Raw genomic sequence first — 18,037 nt, forward strand, 5'->3', positions numbered from 1 at the left:
ACATGACAGCAGATAAGGCCAAATGGCCCATCCACAGCATCCACTATCTCCTCCTCTCCCTATTGGCTAAGGTTCTTAACGTTTGCATCTCCTCTTCCTATAGGCTAAGGCTCTGTGCACCTGCATTGTGAGGTCATAGAGCGGCCCATCCGCAGTAACCATTATCACTTTCTATCTCCGAGAGATCCCACGTGCCTATCCCAGGCCCTTTTGAATTCAGACACAGTCTCTGTCTCCACCACTTCTTTCGGGAGACTGTTCCACGTATCTACCACCGTTTCTGTAAAAAAGTATTTCCTTAAATTACTCTGGAGCCTATCACCTCTTAACTTCATCCTATGCCCTCTCATTGCAGAGTTTCCTTTCAAATGAAAGAGACTTGACTCATGTGCATTTACTTTACGTAGGTATTTAAACGTCTCTATCATATCTCCCCTCTCTCGTCTTTCCTCCAATACGCCTTATGATGTAGCCTTCCTCTGGACAGACACCATCCTTTTTATATATTTTTGAAGATGCGGCCTCCAGAATTGTACACAATATTCTAAATGAGGTCTCACCAGTCTTATAAAGGGGCATCAATACCTCCTTTTTCCTACTGGCCATACCTCTCCCTATGCAACCTAGCATCCTTCTAGCTTTCGCCGTCACCTTTTCAACCTGTTTGGCCACCTTAAGATCATCGCAAACAATCACACCCAAGTCCTGCTCTGAGGCACATAGTCAAGACTGCAACTACTTGGCTGCAACTGTTGAATAAGCAAACTGCAGATTCTGGTTCCAGTCTTGCCCTCCAACACTAGACATGAAAACTTTACAAAAGAAGCATCTGTTTACTAGACGCTGGCAAACAATACTGAGTTATTGTGAATTAATAGTGAATAGACCCTGGTGGAAATTGCAACATATGCCGGGCATTAACAGGTGGCTCACTTTAGTAAATGCACACCTATATTTGTCGAGTTAACTCAATCAAGTTGTAAAAAATTTTGGGCTTTTTGCCGAGTTAATTTGCCGAATGTTTTAAGCGTTTTTGCAGCCTTATGCATTTCAGCGACTGCATCAGAATTTGAACAATATGGCGATCCGCATCCTCTCCATAAAGACAGAGCTCGGCACGGTTTACAGGAACTTTAATATAAGGAAGGAAAAACAAATAAGAATAAGGGATCATAAAGAGGGTAGCGAGATTTACATTTTTGAGAATAGCCAAGTTTTCAGATGCTTTCGGAATAATTGGAAGGAGCCCAGATTCCGCAGCAGGGCAGGAAAGTTATTCCAAAGCTCAGTGATTTTGAAGAAAAGAGATTTTCCTAATTTTCCAGCATACATAACGCCTTTTAACGAGGGGAAAGATAGTTTAAGTTTTTGGGTGGATCTGGTAGTGTCAGGTCTCGTAGAATCCAAGATAGTGGAATTAGGGGAGGAAGAATGCCCTGCAGGCTCTTGAAAGTTAGGTAGGCACATTTAAAGTGAACCCTAGAAATTACTGGAAGCCAGTGAAGTTTTGACAGAAACGGGGAAACACGATCAATCTCATGTGAATTTCTCTGACTTGCCAAAGAAGAAAACAACTGCGGAGCTGATGTTGGTAGCGCCAGGATTTATTGAGTTAATATATAGGTATAAGTGCATATAAAGTCTCCAAAATCCACATTTGATAGGTTTGGCTCTGGTTTGTCGCTTAAAGTTCTTGAAAAAGGATCGCCAGTGCATTCGATCATTGTCCACATTTGCCCATTTTTACCTTATACTTTAGGACCCCCTGAGGAAGATGGTATAGTTGAAACACGGCCCGTGTCGGGTCCATACAGTCAAAGTCAATGCGGATTTTGGAGACTGTGGGCTCCTTTTACAAAGATGCCTTAGGGTCTTAACGCGGGGAATAGCGCACGCTAGCCGCTACCGCCTCCTCTTGAGCAGGCGGTAGTTTTTTAGATACCGTGCGCTAATCTGGTGCATGCGCTAAAAATGCTAGCACACCTTTGTAAAAGGAGCCCTGTATATGCACTTATACCTATATATTAACTCAATAGATCCTGGCGCTATGAATGTCAGCTCCACAGTTGTTGTTTTCTTCTTTTGCTTTGGGTTGCACCACATTGCTGCAGACTATTTGGGTTACCATTTGGTTTGTTTTCTCTGAACTGCAAAATTCACCTCAGATCTCAATATTTTCCTGGTGAATCTGAGAGAGAGAGAGAGAGAGAGAAAAAAAAGCTCAGAAATTGTTATTGAACTCAAATGACCCCTAAAATGTGCCTGGCTCCATTTCATACATTTTTACCCAGCACCAATCACCTGCACTCCGTTCACTAAAATTACCACTTTTCCTTCTTGGGCACAATTGAATCCAGAAAAATTAATTGGAAACAGAGAAATACTGGGATGTCTTTAGCCTCTCTATTCATCCTCTCCCAACCACTGCACTTTATTTGCCAACTGTGGGACTTCTTCTCCCAGCCCTCCACGCTTTATTCACAAATTGCAGGATTTAGAGAGCAAGAGGAAGTAGAAGAGGGAAGCCAATCACTAATTGTTTGGCTTCTCATTAGATTTGCCAGATCCCCATTAATTTTTTTTTTTTTAGAATAAAACATGTATCATATGTAAGGAGTGTCCTCCTAATTTTAGCATGTTTGAGCATCCCTTTGAGTTGGGGCACTGATACACTACCACAATCACTTGCTAACTGCAAATATTTTACACTCCAGAACTTCAAGGTCTGACAGTCAATAGCTCCTCATTTGTAGCAGAATTTAACTCCTTCCCTCCCATGGCACATACTTTTCCAGTTCCTTACCCCTACTACTAAGGCTTTTTTTTTTTTTCCAGGACTATAGCATTCATGTCTTACTGTTCATAGGAAGCAGATGTAAAAATCAAGTATTTTTTCCTAGGTTTTGATCTCATTTAATGATTCCTACTCAGCCACACAAATAAGTCTACTAAAAACCTAACCAATTGCAGAAAAAGCAGCAGCAGCACCAGCCTGTGGAGGTAGGATTCATTCCGATACATCCCAACCCTTCCTGTAGAGTAGCAGCAAAACTGAGAGTCTTTGGCTTGAATGGGAAGAGAGATTCCTTAGTTTGGTAGAACCTTGCCTTCTCCTACCAACCCCATGGGACATAGGGAGTATAGTCAACTGTCAACAGTCCATAAGCTGCTTTGGTAATAGTCTTTGTGTTAGAAGATTTGGATGGATAAAGAGCTTCTAAGCATAGCTGTTGTTGAATAGATGTTTACACAAACATTTTGCATCATGATTTTACAAGTCTTGTTTCTTTTGTAGTATAATCCAAGTTCTGAGTTTAATCATCCAGTCCATTTATTATTATTTTTTTGTTTAACATCTTCTCTTGAAATTTTACCGCATCCTCACTGATCTCGGGATCTCCACAGTTTTGTGCTTTGCGGTTGGTTGTGCTACGGCTGTCTCAGATGTCTTCCTGGGGTTTTTTGGACTGGTGCCTGCTTTCCGGGTACCTTGGGGGCTGGCTAGACCTTTCTTTTGCATCTGGGGGCTGGACTGAGCTGAGCCAGACTTTCTTCCCATCGAGGGACTCTTGGAGCCCTTGGGTTTGCTTGACTGCTGCAAAGTATCAGCGCTCTTCAGCGACTTCAGCCCCAACGTGTCACAGTATCGGTTGCACTGATGAACTGAGGTGAACTGATCCAAAAGGGCAGGAAAGCAGCTCTCCTTGAGGCCTTGGTACCTGTAAATTCAGACAATACAAATAAAGACTTATATATGAAATATAGCGTAAATCTTTATTTATAAACTGGAAAAGCCTTTCGGTTCGAAGCGGTTTACAGGGAAAATGACTGAGGAGAATTAACGAGCTACTTCTAATGGTTCCCTTTTCATTGCTTCACATTTTTGCACATTTACTGATACTTTCTCCTGGCACTTTGGAGGCAGTGGCGTAGCCACAGATGGGCCTGGGTAGGCACAGGCCTACCCAGCAGCAGCAGACTGCTGCGGTAGCTGGCGGGTATCCCCAAACCCACCAGTTGACGATTTTTCTGAAGGTGCCATAAACTCATGCATTCATCTTGGCAGTCAGCAGCTGCTTCCTGAGACACCGATGCTGGCACTCTGCACATGCTCAGTTTTCACACATGCACAGAAACTGAGTATGCACAGGGGTATCAGTGTTGGCTGCTTAGGAAGGGATTGTCGACTGCAGAAATGAACTCAGGAGTTTCTGGTGCCTTCAGGGACATCTTTACTTGGCAGGGCATGGGGATATGTGTCACTTCAAGTACTTATAATTTTTTTGAATCAAAGGAGGAGTGTCTCGTGGGGAGGGTGGAGAGCACATTTAGTGCCCATCCATTGTCTCCTTAGGCCCACCCAAAATCCGCTCTCTGGCTATGCTACTGTTTGGAGGGCAATTAACTGAGCACCTAGAGGGGACCCTATTCTCTAAAAGAAAGCAGTCGCCTACTTTCCTCTACGGCAGGGGTAGGCAATTCAAGTGAATGTCTCTTAAATAGTAGCATTTTAGATTTGTCTGGGTTTAGTTTGTGTTTCATAGATTGAAACCAAGAAGAAGATGATTTTAGCTTAGAATTAAGGTCGACAATTGTGGATGGGGGGGGGTGAGAGTCGCCTAATTAGTTGAATATCGTCAACCTAAATAGGCAGTTAGGCCAAGGGATTGTGCTAAGTCTATAGAGGGGCCAAGATTATGGTGAACTGAGATAGTATTGTTCCTTTGGATGAAAAAGTGCCTGTGAACTATTCTTAAAACCATAGTATGGCTGTACAGAAATACCTAAGTTGTGAAGATGGTTTAGCATGAGCGTGTAATCAATTGAGTCAAAAGCTGCCGAAGGGTCTAGAGAAAGTAGAAAAGTGAGTTTGTTGTGATCGAGTGTGTGCAGGATGGTGGTCATCATGCCTAAGAGGGCAGTTTCTGTGCTATGGAAGTTTCTGAATCCTGTTTGGTAAGGATGTAAAGCACCAAGAAAATCATTGAGTTGCTTTAGGATGATAAACTCAGTAAGTTTGTAAATAAATGGCAGTTCTCGCATTTAAACCTGGGACGGCGCTGGTGGGCATAAGAAAATAAGAACTGCCTTCTCCGGATCAGACCTTCGGTCCATCAAGTCCGGTGATCCGCACACGCGGAGGCCCTGCCAGGTGTACACCTGGCGTAATTTATAGTACACCATATCCTTATATGCCTCTCTTAAGGAGATATGCATCTAGTTTGCTCTTGAAGCCTAGGACGGTCGATTCTGCCATAATCTCCTCTGGGAGGGCATTCCAGGTGTCAACCACTCTCTGAGTGAAGCAGAACTTCCTGACATTAGTCCTGAACCTGTCCCCCCTTAGCTTCATTACATGTCCTCTAGTCCGTGTCAAATTGGACAATGTAAATAATCTTCTCTGCTCTATTTTGTCGATTCCTTTCAGTATTTTGAAGGTCTCGATCATATCCCCACGCAGTCTCCTTTTCTCAAGAGAGAACAATCCTAGTGTTATAAGTCTGTCCTCGTATTCCAGTTTTTCCATACCCTTCACCAGTTTTGTTGCTCGTCTCTGCACCCTCTCCAGCAGTTTTATATCCTTCTTTAGGTAGGGAGACCAATGTTGGACGCAGTATTCCAAGTGTGGTCTGACCATGGAGGCAGGCGTGGAGGAGAGCACAGCAGCGAGAGAAAAGCAGTAGGTCCTGGCCTTTGTAAAAGAGTAGGTAGAGCCAACGCTGGGAGGCGGTAAGGAGGTAAAGTTCAGGGAGAGTACCAATGCAGGCTGGGGTGAGGTGGGAAGGCACAGATACAGACATTGGGCTGGGGGGGAGGCTCAAGAGCAACAGTCGGTCTAGGACAGAACATGTCAACGGAGAACTCAATAAAAAGAAAGCTTTCTTTACTCACCCTCTGGATTTAGTAGCAATTCCAATATTCGTGATTTTCCATCCAACACCTAATGAAAGATTGCATATTTCAGAATTCTTTTAAAATGATTTTTTTTTTTTTTGCTACACAAATGGTTTCCATTTTACCAACAAATCCACATAAAGGTGTGTTACCTGCTTAATTTCCTTTTCATCACCAGATTGCAAAGATTATTCAGTAATGAAAACACAGAGATTGATATTCAGCAGGATTTATCCAGATAGGAAGTTGTCTATTTGGTTAAATCCCGCTGACCAGGTTAGAGCGGAACTTAACTGGATAATCATCCCACTGAATATTTACTCCAACTTCTGAGGCATTATCTTATAAGTGCCAGGGAGGTCCTCTGGCCCAGTCCCCAAAGTCATCTGGCACCTGCAGGCAGGGCAGGATTAACCAATAGGCCAAGTAGGCACATGCCTAGGGCCCGAAATGGTCAGGGGGGCCCAATGAAGGAGGGCATCAACATTGTTTTTTTCCAAACAGCGATGGGCCCCTCCAGAATCGATTGGCAACGCGGGTCCCACCCCAATCGGCAACACGCCCCCCCCCCCCCCATCAACAGAAAGTAAGACAAGCATGGTAAGAAAGGCAACGGGAACTGTAATTGTGCAAGCGGTGCTGCTTGCCCAAAGCTTCCCTCTGACACAGCTTCCTGTTTCTGCCTGGGCGCATGATGGGGTGGGGCGGGGCAGGGGGCCCAGTGTAATTGCCTAGGGGCCCTCAACGAATTAATCCTGCCCTGCCTGCAGGGTTGGGGCAATTGGGTCCTCCTTAATTTCTGCCCTGGGGCCTAGTATGTCTAACCACAGGCCAGGGTACCTGGATAACTATCCAGGCAAGTATGATGGCATAAAGGGCAATTTGGGTACCAGCACTGGATATCACCGGAACCCAGATAACCTCCAGGAGCCCCTGAGTATCCCAGTGTTCAGTGTTAGTGCCCAGAGAGGGGCAGCATTGAATATTCAAGCACAATTCATCCGATAGTGACCAGTGTTTAAAAAAACACTGATTGCCACTATCTGGATGCCAGGCAGAATAACTCTACAAAACCCTGTTACAAAACCTTGTGGCGGTCCAAACGTAAAGTTTTCTTTTGTGGCTTGCATAGTGATTTCGAACCCATAGACCAGTCCTCACCTTCTAAAACTGTGACCAGGAAGTTTCCGTTTGTCCACTGGTACACCCAGTGTTGAAAAGTGCAACATTTCTGATCGACCTCCGATATGTTCTTCATGTGCAGGGTTCCACCTCTGTCTTTTGTACAATACCTCTCAAAATGCCCCACTAAATCTTCCTCGATTGTTGCATATGGGATGTTATTCGCTGGTCGATAGATTAGATTCAAGGGAATTATCCTGGTCAAACATTATGGGAAAAAGTCAGGTTTCATAAAATGAATTCCTTTGCAAATAAACAATAAATAAAATTAATGTTTGAGGGAATCATGATTTGAAATGTTCCTTGAATGACTTGAGGTTGAGGTCCTCAGGTCACTGGGGTTAGAAAAGTGCTGGAGAGTAGGATGGACTAAAGTGCTATTGTAATAGAAGTTTTCTGGCTAATTTATTATAACAGTAGAAACATGGGAAGAGGCTGGTTGTTAGCTGGGAATTAAAACTGTTCCCTCTAAGCTGAGCAGGTGTCCTCCAGCTGCATTGCTACCACTAGGGGGTGGAATATTTTCAGTTGCTAAGGACAGGTATGTTCCCTGGAGTCCTGCAGAACTTGCCTGTCCCTCACAATTGAAAAATGTGACAGTAAAACAGCACCCTCTATTGGTGAGACTGTGGGTGGAGGACTCCTGCTCAGCTTAGAGGGAACTGCATGAAAGTAAAATGGCAGACCTTAGGAGATTCCTTTTAAAAATCTCATGAGCCACAGTGCTTTCTGATTTGTTTTAATCATAATTTCTTTTAGGTACCAAGCATGCAGATTTAAAAGGCAAACAGGCCTGAAGATTTGTAAATTGTTAAAGAACCCTTCTCTACAGATGGATCCTGATTTACTCATGGAAATCCCTGTGAAAATTGCTGGGATTTGGAAAGGAAAGCAGAGGAACTCACCTAGAGGGCAATATTTCTATTCAGCTAAAATTTGAGAGGCCCCTTTTCAGCTGCTTCTTATTACCCAAAGTACACAGGGAATCAATGGGAAGGTAAAACATTGGGAAATAATCAGTCTCCCCCACTTTCCTCCCTTCTTTTCCTCCCAGATATGAACATATTTCACCATAGCTCTCCAAGATATTACTACCCATACCATGCCCTATTCTAGAGCATAAATGCACAAGCAAACCATGAATAAAAGCACTCAAAGGTGCAATAAAGAATGTCAGACCACTCACTCTGGGACTTGTCCAAAGTCTGGCATCACTCGTGCCTCTGCAGCAAATATCTTACAATATTCCCTTGTGGTATTTTGAATTTTACATTCCTGGGAAAAAAAGGCGGGAAAACACCAGTGATAATACATTTTTTCTCAATGAACTGTGGTCCAGGGTTGGGTGTTCTGCTTGAGCAGTGCCAAAAGAATTTGGGAGAGGTACGGATTGTCACAGAACTTCACCCTGTGTTTATTGAGAGAGAAGGGATCTATGTAGAGTTAGGGCTACCAGATTTCCTCTTAAAAAAAAAAAGAGGAAACGTGGCCCCGCCCCATTCTGCTCCAGCCCCATCCCCACACAAACCTCATGTCTCCTCCCCCGAGCTCCAGCCTGTGACTAGAGGGCCTTTGCACATGTGTGGATGTCAACATAATGACATCATACTCATGCACACATGCATGTGATGTCAGCAAGTTGACATCCACACATGCGCAGAGACCCTCAAAACGCGGCCCTGACTCAGGGCCTTCCAAAACCTGGACAAACTGCTGACAAATATCTTCCTACCATGACATCAATAACACTTCACAACATTCATTCCTACCAGAACACGTGGCCTTGGTCACACATGTAGCATACAGATAAACCCTATGCAAATACAGGACCACAAACTAAAACCCTAAGATGCCAGACTCTGCATGCAATACAACAACAGAGACATAGAAATACATTTCTTCCTGAACAGTGCAAAATATAGATAGCAAATGTAAAGTTTGAAAATGGACACATTTCAATAACTACATTGAAAATAAAATCACTTTTCCTACCTCTGTTGTCTGGTGATTTTATTTTTCTAATCATCTTTTACCTATCTCTGGTTGGACTTCCTTCTGTCTGTGCTCTTAACTCTTTTTCCAAGGCTTTCTTATTCATTTGTTGTTTTCTCTCCTTTACTTTCTGCTCTATATCCATCTTTGGCATTAACTTAATGTTCAACTTGCTTCCATTTTTCTGCTTCCTCCTCAGATCTATTTTTTTTCCATGTCTTACTTTCCCATCTATCCAAGTACACTATCTCCTCCCTCTCTCTGCCCTTCCCCACCATCAATGTGTGCCATCTCCTCCTTCTCTTACCCTCTCCTAGGGTCTGACATCTGTCTTCCCCCTTTCCTCTTCCTATGGTCTTGGATCTTTATCCTCTCCTTCCCACAGTCTGACATCTCCTTCCCTTCCTCTCCCCTCCCTCTCCCCTTAGTCTAGAATCCTTCCCTCCTCCTTCCTTTCCCGGATCTGATATCTCTCTGTTCTTCCTCCTCCCCTGGAGATCTAGCATCTTTTCTTCCCTTTTCTCCCCATGGTCCAACATCTCTCTTGCATCTCTCAGACCCTCCATATGCTATTCCCCCCACCCCGGGATCTGGTGCTTGCTCACCCGGCACTGCTATAAGTCTTCGGGCCAACGACAGCATGGCTGAAGTAAACATGCTGCCTTCGGCGACTCGGAAGCTTTCTTTTTGCTACTGCTTTCTGCCTGTGCAGGGACAGGAAGCAGTAGCAGAGTAGGAGCTTCTGAGCGTGTTTACTTCAGTCACGCTGCCGACAGCCCAAAGACTTACAGCAGCACCGGGTGAGCAAGCACTGGATCCCGAGGAGGGGGAATGAGGACTCCGAATAGGTGCAGGGGGGGAGGGAGGGAGGACTCTGGATAGGTGCACGAGCTGCTGCTGTAGGGGGTACTAGATGTCTGGTTTCCCTGTACAAAAGCTAAAAGATTAAAAAGCCCCCCCCCCCCCAGACTCCCAACACAAAAAGACTCCTCTCAAAAAGAGGATGTGTCCGGCAAAACTTGGACATCCAGTAACCCTATGCGGAGACAACAGCTCATGCAAAATAACAGTTCTAGACCACCAGGGCTTAAGGCGGACCCAGAGAAAGGCCTGCAAGCCATCAGAGGAGGAAGGGGGGCTGGGTGCAGAGCCTGGCAGGGCACTTGATTTATATTTGAGTTAACCTTTTATCCCCCTTATAGTCAGATCGGTTTATATTCGAGTATCTACGGTATTTGTTGACTCCTTCGTAATGCATCTGTGGCATCAGAATTTCACCAGCATAAGACAGCCTGTATTAGAACCACTTTAGACAGGCGCATGTTAATACTGAAGAGAATATAGAAATATTTTGCAAAAGCTCTGCTGCCGGTGACTTGTTTTCCATGCAGTTTTAAGCATTAATCATCCGAATTCAGTCCTCTGACATTGAGCACTGGGACCTACTGTTTCTTCTAAGCTGAGTGGGAACCCTCCAATTGCATTGTTGCCAGTGGAGGGTGTTGTTTCTATATCAGTGGTCTCAAACTCAAACCCTTTGCAGGGCCACATTTTGGATTTGTAGTTACTTTGAGGGCCGCAGAAAAAAACTAGTTAATGTCTTATTAAAGAAATGACAATTTTGCATGAGGTAAAACTCTTTATAGTTTATAAATCTTTTCTTTTGGCTAAGTTTTAATAATAATATTGTAATTTATAGCTAAAGAGACATATGATCAAGAAACTTTTATTTTATTATTATGATAAACGTAACGAAGGCCTCAAAATAGTACCTGGCGGGCCACACGTGGCCCCCGGGCCGCGTGTTTGAGACCACTGTTCTATATTGTGTTTTCAATGGCTAGAGACAGGCAAGTTCCCCGGAGTTCTGTACAGCTTGCCTATCCCTCAATATTGAAAATGTGATCGTGAAACAGCACCACCCACTGGTAGGACTGTAGATAGAGGACTTAGAACAGTGTGGGTCACAACTCTGCCTTTATTAAGCATCCAGGTCACAGCTGTATTACTACAACGTGGCCTGACTACAAAGACAGGCAAACAGACAATTCCATAAAAGGTGTGCCTGCATTTATATGCATAAATATGAGCCACTTACGCCTGCGCTTGCCCTGCTTACACCTGCCACTGACCTGGGTTAAGCGGCACGGCTTCTTCTTGGCAACACCAATGCAGAATTTGTGCTAGGATTCTATAACAGTGTTTCCCAAGTCAGTCCTGGAGTACCCCCTTGCCAGTCAGGCTTTCAGGATATCCACAATGAATATGCATGAAAGAGATTTGCATATAATGGAGGAAGTCTATGCAAATCAATTGCATGCATATTCATTGTGGATATCCTGAAAGCCTGACTGGCAAGGGGGTACTCCAGGACTGACTTAGGAAACACTGGTTTATAAAGACACCTTGATGCCATTATAAAATTGTGGCGGCAAAAAGTAAGAACCAATTTCCAGAATCGCCTCGAAAGAGCATTTTAAGGCTTTCACTGTAAACAGGGAGAAATCTACCTGAATTGTGATGTCATAATTCTTTTCGACGAGGGTGTTCTCATTCTTGGTCCCGAAGGTAATGAAATTGTGGACTTTTATGATGCAAGTCTTGCCGGACTCGAACATTGGCTCCAGCCCATATATGACCTTTGCCCTGCATGCTTTCCGCAGGTACCCTTCACCTACATCCACGTCCGCCAACACAATTCTTCCAAAATACTTGTCACCCCAATATCCAGAATCTGCTAATCCTTTTGCAAAAACCATTGGTGTCATTTCAATTTCTTCACCAACTGAAAAGTAACAAAAGGAGCAAAGTAAGGAAGGCAAAATTTATGTCATAATACAAAATGGTTACTAGGAGTGTGCAGGGCACAAGGATATGTTTCATTTTTGTGTCATTATCTATTAATTTTATTTCCCAAAGTATATAAGGTTTTTTTTTTTGTATTAATATGCTCGGGGGTGGGGGAGGACAACATTTCTTTAAACTCTAACCGCCACATTCTATACCCAAATATTTAGTGTCGGGCCATAACCAGTACCAGCACTGAATATCCAGGTATTCAGTGGCCAATGGAAGCTATCTGAGTTAGTGGCATAGCTACAGGTGGGCCAGGGTGGGCTTGTACAGTTCCCACACCTGGATCTGACATTTGCCACCACTCACCGGCACACAGCCCAGCAACTCTCCCCCTCTCTAAACCTCCCCCACCCCGAACCTCATCACCTTTGCAGGCAAGCAGCAACGATGCATATTCACTTCCTGTGCTGACCCTGCAGACTTTCCTCTGCCATGCCCTGCCCTCACTGATATCATTTCCTGTTTTCTCTCTGGCGGGACACGCAGGGTTAGCGTAGGTAGCGGATGCACATCGCTGCTGCCGCCAGGAACTGAGGTACACTGGGGTAGGGGTGGTGACAAATGCCAGATCCAGGGGCAGAAGGAGAAGGGGGCAAGATGCAGGATAAATTATGTGGTAGCCCACCCAAAATAACAGGGCTGGCTATGCTACTGATCCAAGTACCACAATTATTCAGCTATTTCTCTGATCCAGCTTGTCTGGATAGTTATCTGAATACTGGTGCTGATGATTTATGAAATAGCAGGCCTAACTTATGCATACATTCAGCACCGATCATTAAATCAGCTGGCCCACCGAATATACTGTATATATATAAAGTGCTGTCGTTGGTTTTTTTCACTTTATCCTGCATCCACATGCATTGAGGGCCATGCTCATAGACCTTTAAAGTGACACAACCCATTTTTTTCTTACAGTTCCGGCTTCTGAGCGTCTTTACGACCCTTTGCTCTACCTCCCTACAACCACAAACATTTTACAGCACAAGTTACTATAGACTTAAGTTCAACATTCAGAATGCCACAGTTAGACCCAGCTAAACATCATCCCACTGCTTCATTCAATACAGCTTACCTTCTAGTTCTCTTGGTGTAATTCCTGATAACACTACAAAATAAAAGTTATTAGAAGTTACCAAACGTTGGACACAAAGGAACTAGAAAACAAAATTTGAGTCTGTTTCAGGTGTAGAAGTTCCAATGTTCATGTGATTAAACAAACATATTAAGGGGCCCTCTTACTAAGCAGCGGTAAGCACTGGCATGTGCTTACCGCAGCTAAAAATGCCCTTAGGGTGGGCGCACTTAGACATCCCATGGTAGTTGTGAGATTGGTGCACACTACCCATGCACTAAAAAATAAAATTTATTTTTGAGCACTAGGGTGGGTCTGGGGGGGGAGGGCGGAGAGTGGGCATACTCTATGCTAATTAGTTAGCACATCTATTCTAATAATTAGCACATGGCTAGCGTGCAAGGCCTTACCGACTACAAAGTAGGGAAAAATTAGCACATGGCCATATCAGAATGCCACGGCTAAGCTTATTTTCGCAAAAAGTAAATTTGACCACGTCTCACCACTTCTGTCCAAGCTTCACTGGCTTCCTGTAATCTCCAGGATCCACTTCAAATGTGCCTGCCTAACTTTCAAGATCCTACACGGCATTTTTCCTCCCGTTATCCCACTATCTTGGAATTCCTCTAATCCCAATTCCACCAGATCCTCCCAAAAATTAAAACTATCCTTCCCTTCTATAAAAGGTATATCCCATGCTGGAAAACTAAGGACATCCCTCCTCTTTAGAATCACTGAGCTCTGGAACAACCTTACATCCCCACTCCGAAATTCGAGCTCCCTCCAACTCTTCCGTAAACATCTGAAAACTTGGCTTTTCTCAAAAATGTAACACCTCACCCCCTCTCTGGTACCCTAATACCCTCTATATCTTCTTTACACTTAATCCTATAACCCTCCTTTGGAGTTCTTTTCTATCTTAGCCCTGTAAACCGTGCCGAGCTCTACGATTGCGGAGAAGATGCGGTATACAAACCTAAGGTTTAGTTTAGTTTAATACAGAAAATAGAAAAATCGGTCATTTACCCAAGTGTAAAAATGGCCTTAGAATTTTGGAATAGCACTAAGGATGCGTTAAGGTAACTTTTTTCATCAACTTGGTAACAGGGTCCCTAAATTAAGTGATACACAATAAAAAAGTAACAAAAAGCAATATAAAAGTTATAAATTGTATGCTGACACATTATACTTGCTGTGTTAGTCCACTTTATTGGTAATAGACTAAAAAAAAGAAAAAAAATAAGAAAATAAGGTGATGGATTTTTTTTTTTTACTGGACTTACTTTTGGTTAGCTTTCAAAGTCCAGAACCTTCTTTCTCAGGTCAGGAAAGTATTTGCAAAAAAAACCCCAAAAACGGCCATATTAAAATGTTTCAAGTAAAAAACAAAAGGTATTTGCCTTCGAAAGCTAGTCAAAAATGTATTAAGTCCAATAAAAAAGGGAAAGTGATTTGCATTACAGGTACTTCAAGAATTTTCCCTGTCTGTCTCGGTACCTATGACTTGTTGACCCTTATTTCTACATATCCAACTAGACTGCCACGACAGCCACAATTTTCCATAATGAAAATACTTAAATGAAAAAGAAGAAAAGTAGAAAATAAAACCCAAACCAGGGAAGATGAGTAAAAATATTGGGCACACTCTATTAAACAAAGCCCCAATTCTTTATGCCGATCCTTACCTATCAAACGGTGATAGGTGACCTGAATACTCCCAGAAGCAACTGCAACCTCGCTGATCTGTCTTTTTTTAATGTTACTGCTTTTAACAATGCAGCTACCAGTGGGCATTATTATTTTGTTTAAATCTTGCCCCAAGGAACAAAAGGAGTAGGTCACAGATGAGAGCTGATCAACTGCAAGAAGAGTTTTATTGAAGATGACACAGCACTGCCTGTGTTTCAGCTCCTATGCCTGAGTCAGGGATCAGTAAAAAATCATAAGAACATAAGAAGTTGCCTCCACTGAGGCAGACCAGAGGTCCATCTCGCCCAGCGGTCCGCTCCCGCGGCAGCCCATCAGGCCTATTGCCTGAGCAGTGGTCCCTGACTATTTCTATAACCTACCTCTACTCCTATCCCTATAACCTACCTCTACTCCTATCTGTACCCCTCTATCCCTTTGTCAGTTCAACCTGAGATGCAAACAGACTGTAACATTTCACCACAAGCTGAAACGCTAAACTTACCATTAGTAAAGGTGCTTCGGCTCGCTTTGGTAAAATGTTACAATCTGTTTGCATCCTTTTGTCTTGCCTGTTGGACCACTTGAATCCTGACCCTTGGCACGATGACACACTCCTTGACCCTTGACCCTGCAGAACAATTAGAGCTGCACATGCGATCTGTGAAAGAGCTGAAGCTGACAATATCTAGGGATAGCATATTCTATTGCATAGGGCCTAGGGAACTGAACAATCTCCCCGAGTATATTCGACGACAGCAGCATATACAGAGCTTAAAAAAATTGCTGAAATGGCATCTTTTTTGCCAGACGAAATATAGGGTATGAGACTATGGCTCTCTTTTACTAAGGTGCGTTAATGTGTGTATGTTAGTCTATGGGCGCGCTAATCGGTTAGCGCACCTTAGAAAAAGAGGGGGTATGTTACTAATGAAGAGGAGATGATGTCAGTAAGGTGCTGGTCACCTATGCATTTTATTGTTTGTATTTTTTTGCTCTGTTTTGTGGGGGTATTTATTGTTGACTGTGAATGTATTTTTGATGTAATTCTATATTTTTGTATGTAAGTTTGTAACCTACCCTGGGTAAGGGCGGGATCTAAATAAATGAACAAGCAAACGAAAATAAACAAACCGAGTGCTAAAACATGAGCTATGTCAGGTCCTCGTCAATAAAATTCTTGTGATTCACCAACTCTGGTCCACAACCTCCTCCTTTGGATTCTTCTAGTTCTTTGCGTGTCATATTCCTCCCTCCATGAGGGGGCTCAGTTATCATTTAAGTTAAAATAAATATTTACAGTTGCATAGATAAAAGCTGGAAGGGTCACACGCTGGCTCCATAGATACGCAGAGGCTTTAAGCCGGGCAGGATTAATTCTTCAGTGGGCCCTAGGCACCCAAACACACTGGGCCCCAGGGCGTGCCCCTCCATGGCCCTGTTCCCTCCCTGCCTCTGCCCTCCTATGTCCCCCCACAGCTCCAGAAGTCCAAGTAGCACCTTCTCCTTCCTTCATTATTCAGTGCAGCCGAATTTGCAGTCTTCAAAAGGCCACAGGCAGCGGTTCCTACACGCTGCCCACAGCTGACCCAGAAGCATTCCCGCTAATGCAAAATCCCAGAGGGAAGGTTTTTGGGTGAGCTGCGGGATGCATGAGGAGCCGCCGCTCGTGGCTTTGTGTATAGAAATGACTGCGGCAGTGAGGAGGAGGGAGCCGGCCAGCAGGTAAACACCTGGGGGAGGCAATTAGCAAAATGCCACATCGCCCTCAAGCCGACCACCTGGTCTAATGTAAGGTACACAGTCACCCGTGGGCCGCATAAAACGGCCAGGAGGGCCGAATTTGCCCCACGGGCCTTATGTTTGACACACGTACACTAGGTCACTCTTCCCTTCTCATGCTCTTTTTGCGAAGCAGATGTAAGTTCTCATGCTGATAGGGTGCTTACCCTCAGCACTGAGTAGGAAGTCAGTGGAATCTGTTCCGTAGACATTCTGGATAGTGCACTGATACACTCCGCAGTCCTTCCTGGAGGCTTGCACGATGGCCAGTGCCACCTGCCCCTCGTCACCAGAACTAGAACAGAATACACCAGGAAAAAAAGACAATTACCAACCGAAATGACCAACTGAAAAGATCATTGCACTCTGAAAATTCAGCGTTATTAATGGCAAATGTCTGCCCAAAACATGCAGAAACCAGCGCTGCGCAGGGGTAAAATTGTGGAACTCACTTGTGGGGCAGATACAGAAATGTGGTAATTAGCAAACTACTCAAAACACAATGGTTTGTAAAAAACCTTTTTTTTAGGCATTGATTTTTTCTGATTGCTGATTTTCTGAGGATCTGATGTTTACTTGTTTTTTATTTTGTCTTAAAACTTATGTATGTTAGATTTTGTAAACCGTTTAGAGGCCAAAAGTAATTTAAAAACATTTCTTTTTAAAGATGCCTTTGATATTTAATCTTTTAATACCCAGGTCATTGATTTTATTCTATTAATATGCTTTTATCTCTTTCCCTCGTGTATCTTTCCTTTTTTTGTTCTGCTTTTCTATATTAAATTGTATTTCACAACCCCTTTTTACCTTATGTTATGAATAAGATGAGTTAATTTTTAACCTTATTGTATTGTTCATAGTTTGTATTGTATTGTTTCCCTTTGAATGTATTTTAAATTGTTCATCGCTTAGAACTATGATTAAGCGATTAATCAAAAGAATTAATAAACTTGAAACTTGTTTTCCCAAATATCTGGTAACCCTACTTTCATTTGTATAAGTACGATAATAAGCTCCATGGGGTGCCAAAGTCTTAGGAAGATCTCAGAAAGGATACTTTTCAATAGGAGTGCCCACTGATGTCCACTCGGCCACCTAAAAAGTTCCCGCCATAAGCTTTCAGGGAGGCACGGAGGAGAAGTCATTTGTGCCACCATCAGAGATCTCAGATGGACATCTCTGTGACTTGCTAGTACTTTTCTCTTGCCTTTTTTGTGTCACAACAACTGGGACATTGAAGATGTCAGGCTAAAACGTGGAGTGACTCAGTTTCTGCACTGAGGGGTCGATTCTATAAATGGCACCTAAATCAGCTGATACTTAGAAAAATGGAACCGGCCATGAGTCAATCACACTTAGGCACCGTTTACAGAATCACGGCTAACAGTGCCTATGTAAAAACTTAAAGGGCAAATTCTATAAGAAGCGCCCAAAAGTTAGGCACCTAATTAGGCACTGATCAGCGCGATTCAAGTAAAATTGGGTGCTTTTAGTGAATCGCGCTGAGCGACACCTATTTTGGAGGCGCCCAAGAAATAGGCCAGCGCTAGGCACAACTAAAACTTAGGC

The 18,037-nt window shown here is 43.5% G+C and overlaps 1 protein-coding gene across 4 annotated transcripts in view; it reads right to left on the reverse strand.

The window, feature by feature from the left end:
- Positions 1-2,536: 2,536 nt before the first annotated feature.
- The window catches only part of ALPK3 (alpha kinase 3), a 103,055-nt gene continuing 87,554 nt past the window's right edge, over positions 2,537-18,037 (reverse strand). For all 4 annotated transcript variants that reach the window (XM_033920652.1, XM_033920650.1, XM_033920651.1 and 1 more), the window contains 7 exons: positions 16,636-16,763; positions 13,001-13,033; positions 11,580-11,854; positions 8,264-8,352; positions 7,057-7,274; positions 5,893-5,941; positions 2,537-3,719 (listed from right to left, as the gene is read on the reverse strand). In XM_033920652.1, the coding sequence (XP_033776543.1) occupies positions 3,371-3,719; positions 5,893-5,941; positions 7,057-7,274; positions 8,264-8,352; positions 11,580-11,854; positions 13,001-13,033; positions 16,636-16,763 (1,141 nt within the window). In that variant the 3' untranslated portion in view covers positions 2,537-3,370. The remainder of the gene's footprint in view (positions 3,720-5,892; positions 5,942-7,056; positions 7,275-8,263; positions 8,353-11,579; positions 11,855-13,000; positions 13,034-16,635; positions 16,764-18,037) is intronic.

Source organism: Geotrypetes seraphini, chromosome 14 (assembly GCF_902459505.1).
Source record: "Geotrypetes seraphini chromosome 14, aGeoSer1.1, whole genome shotgun sequence".
Lineage (NCBI taxonomy): Eukaryota > Metazoa > Chordata > Amphibia > Gymnophiona > Dermophiidae > Geotrypetes > Geotrypetes seraphini.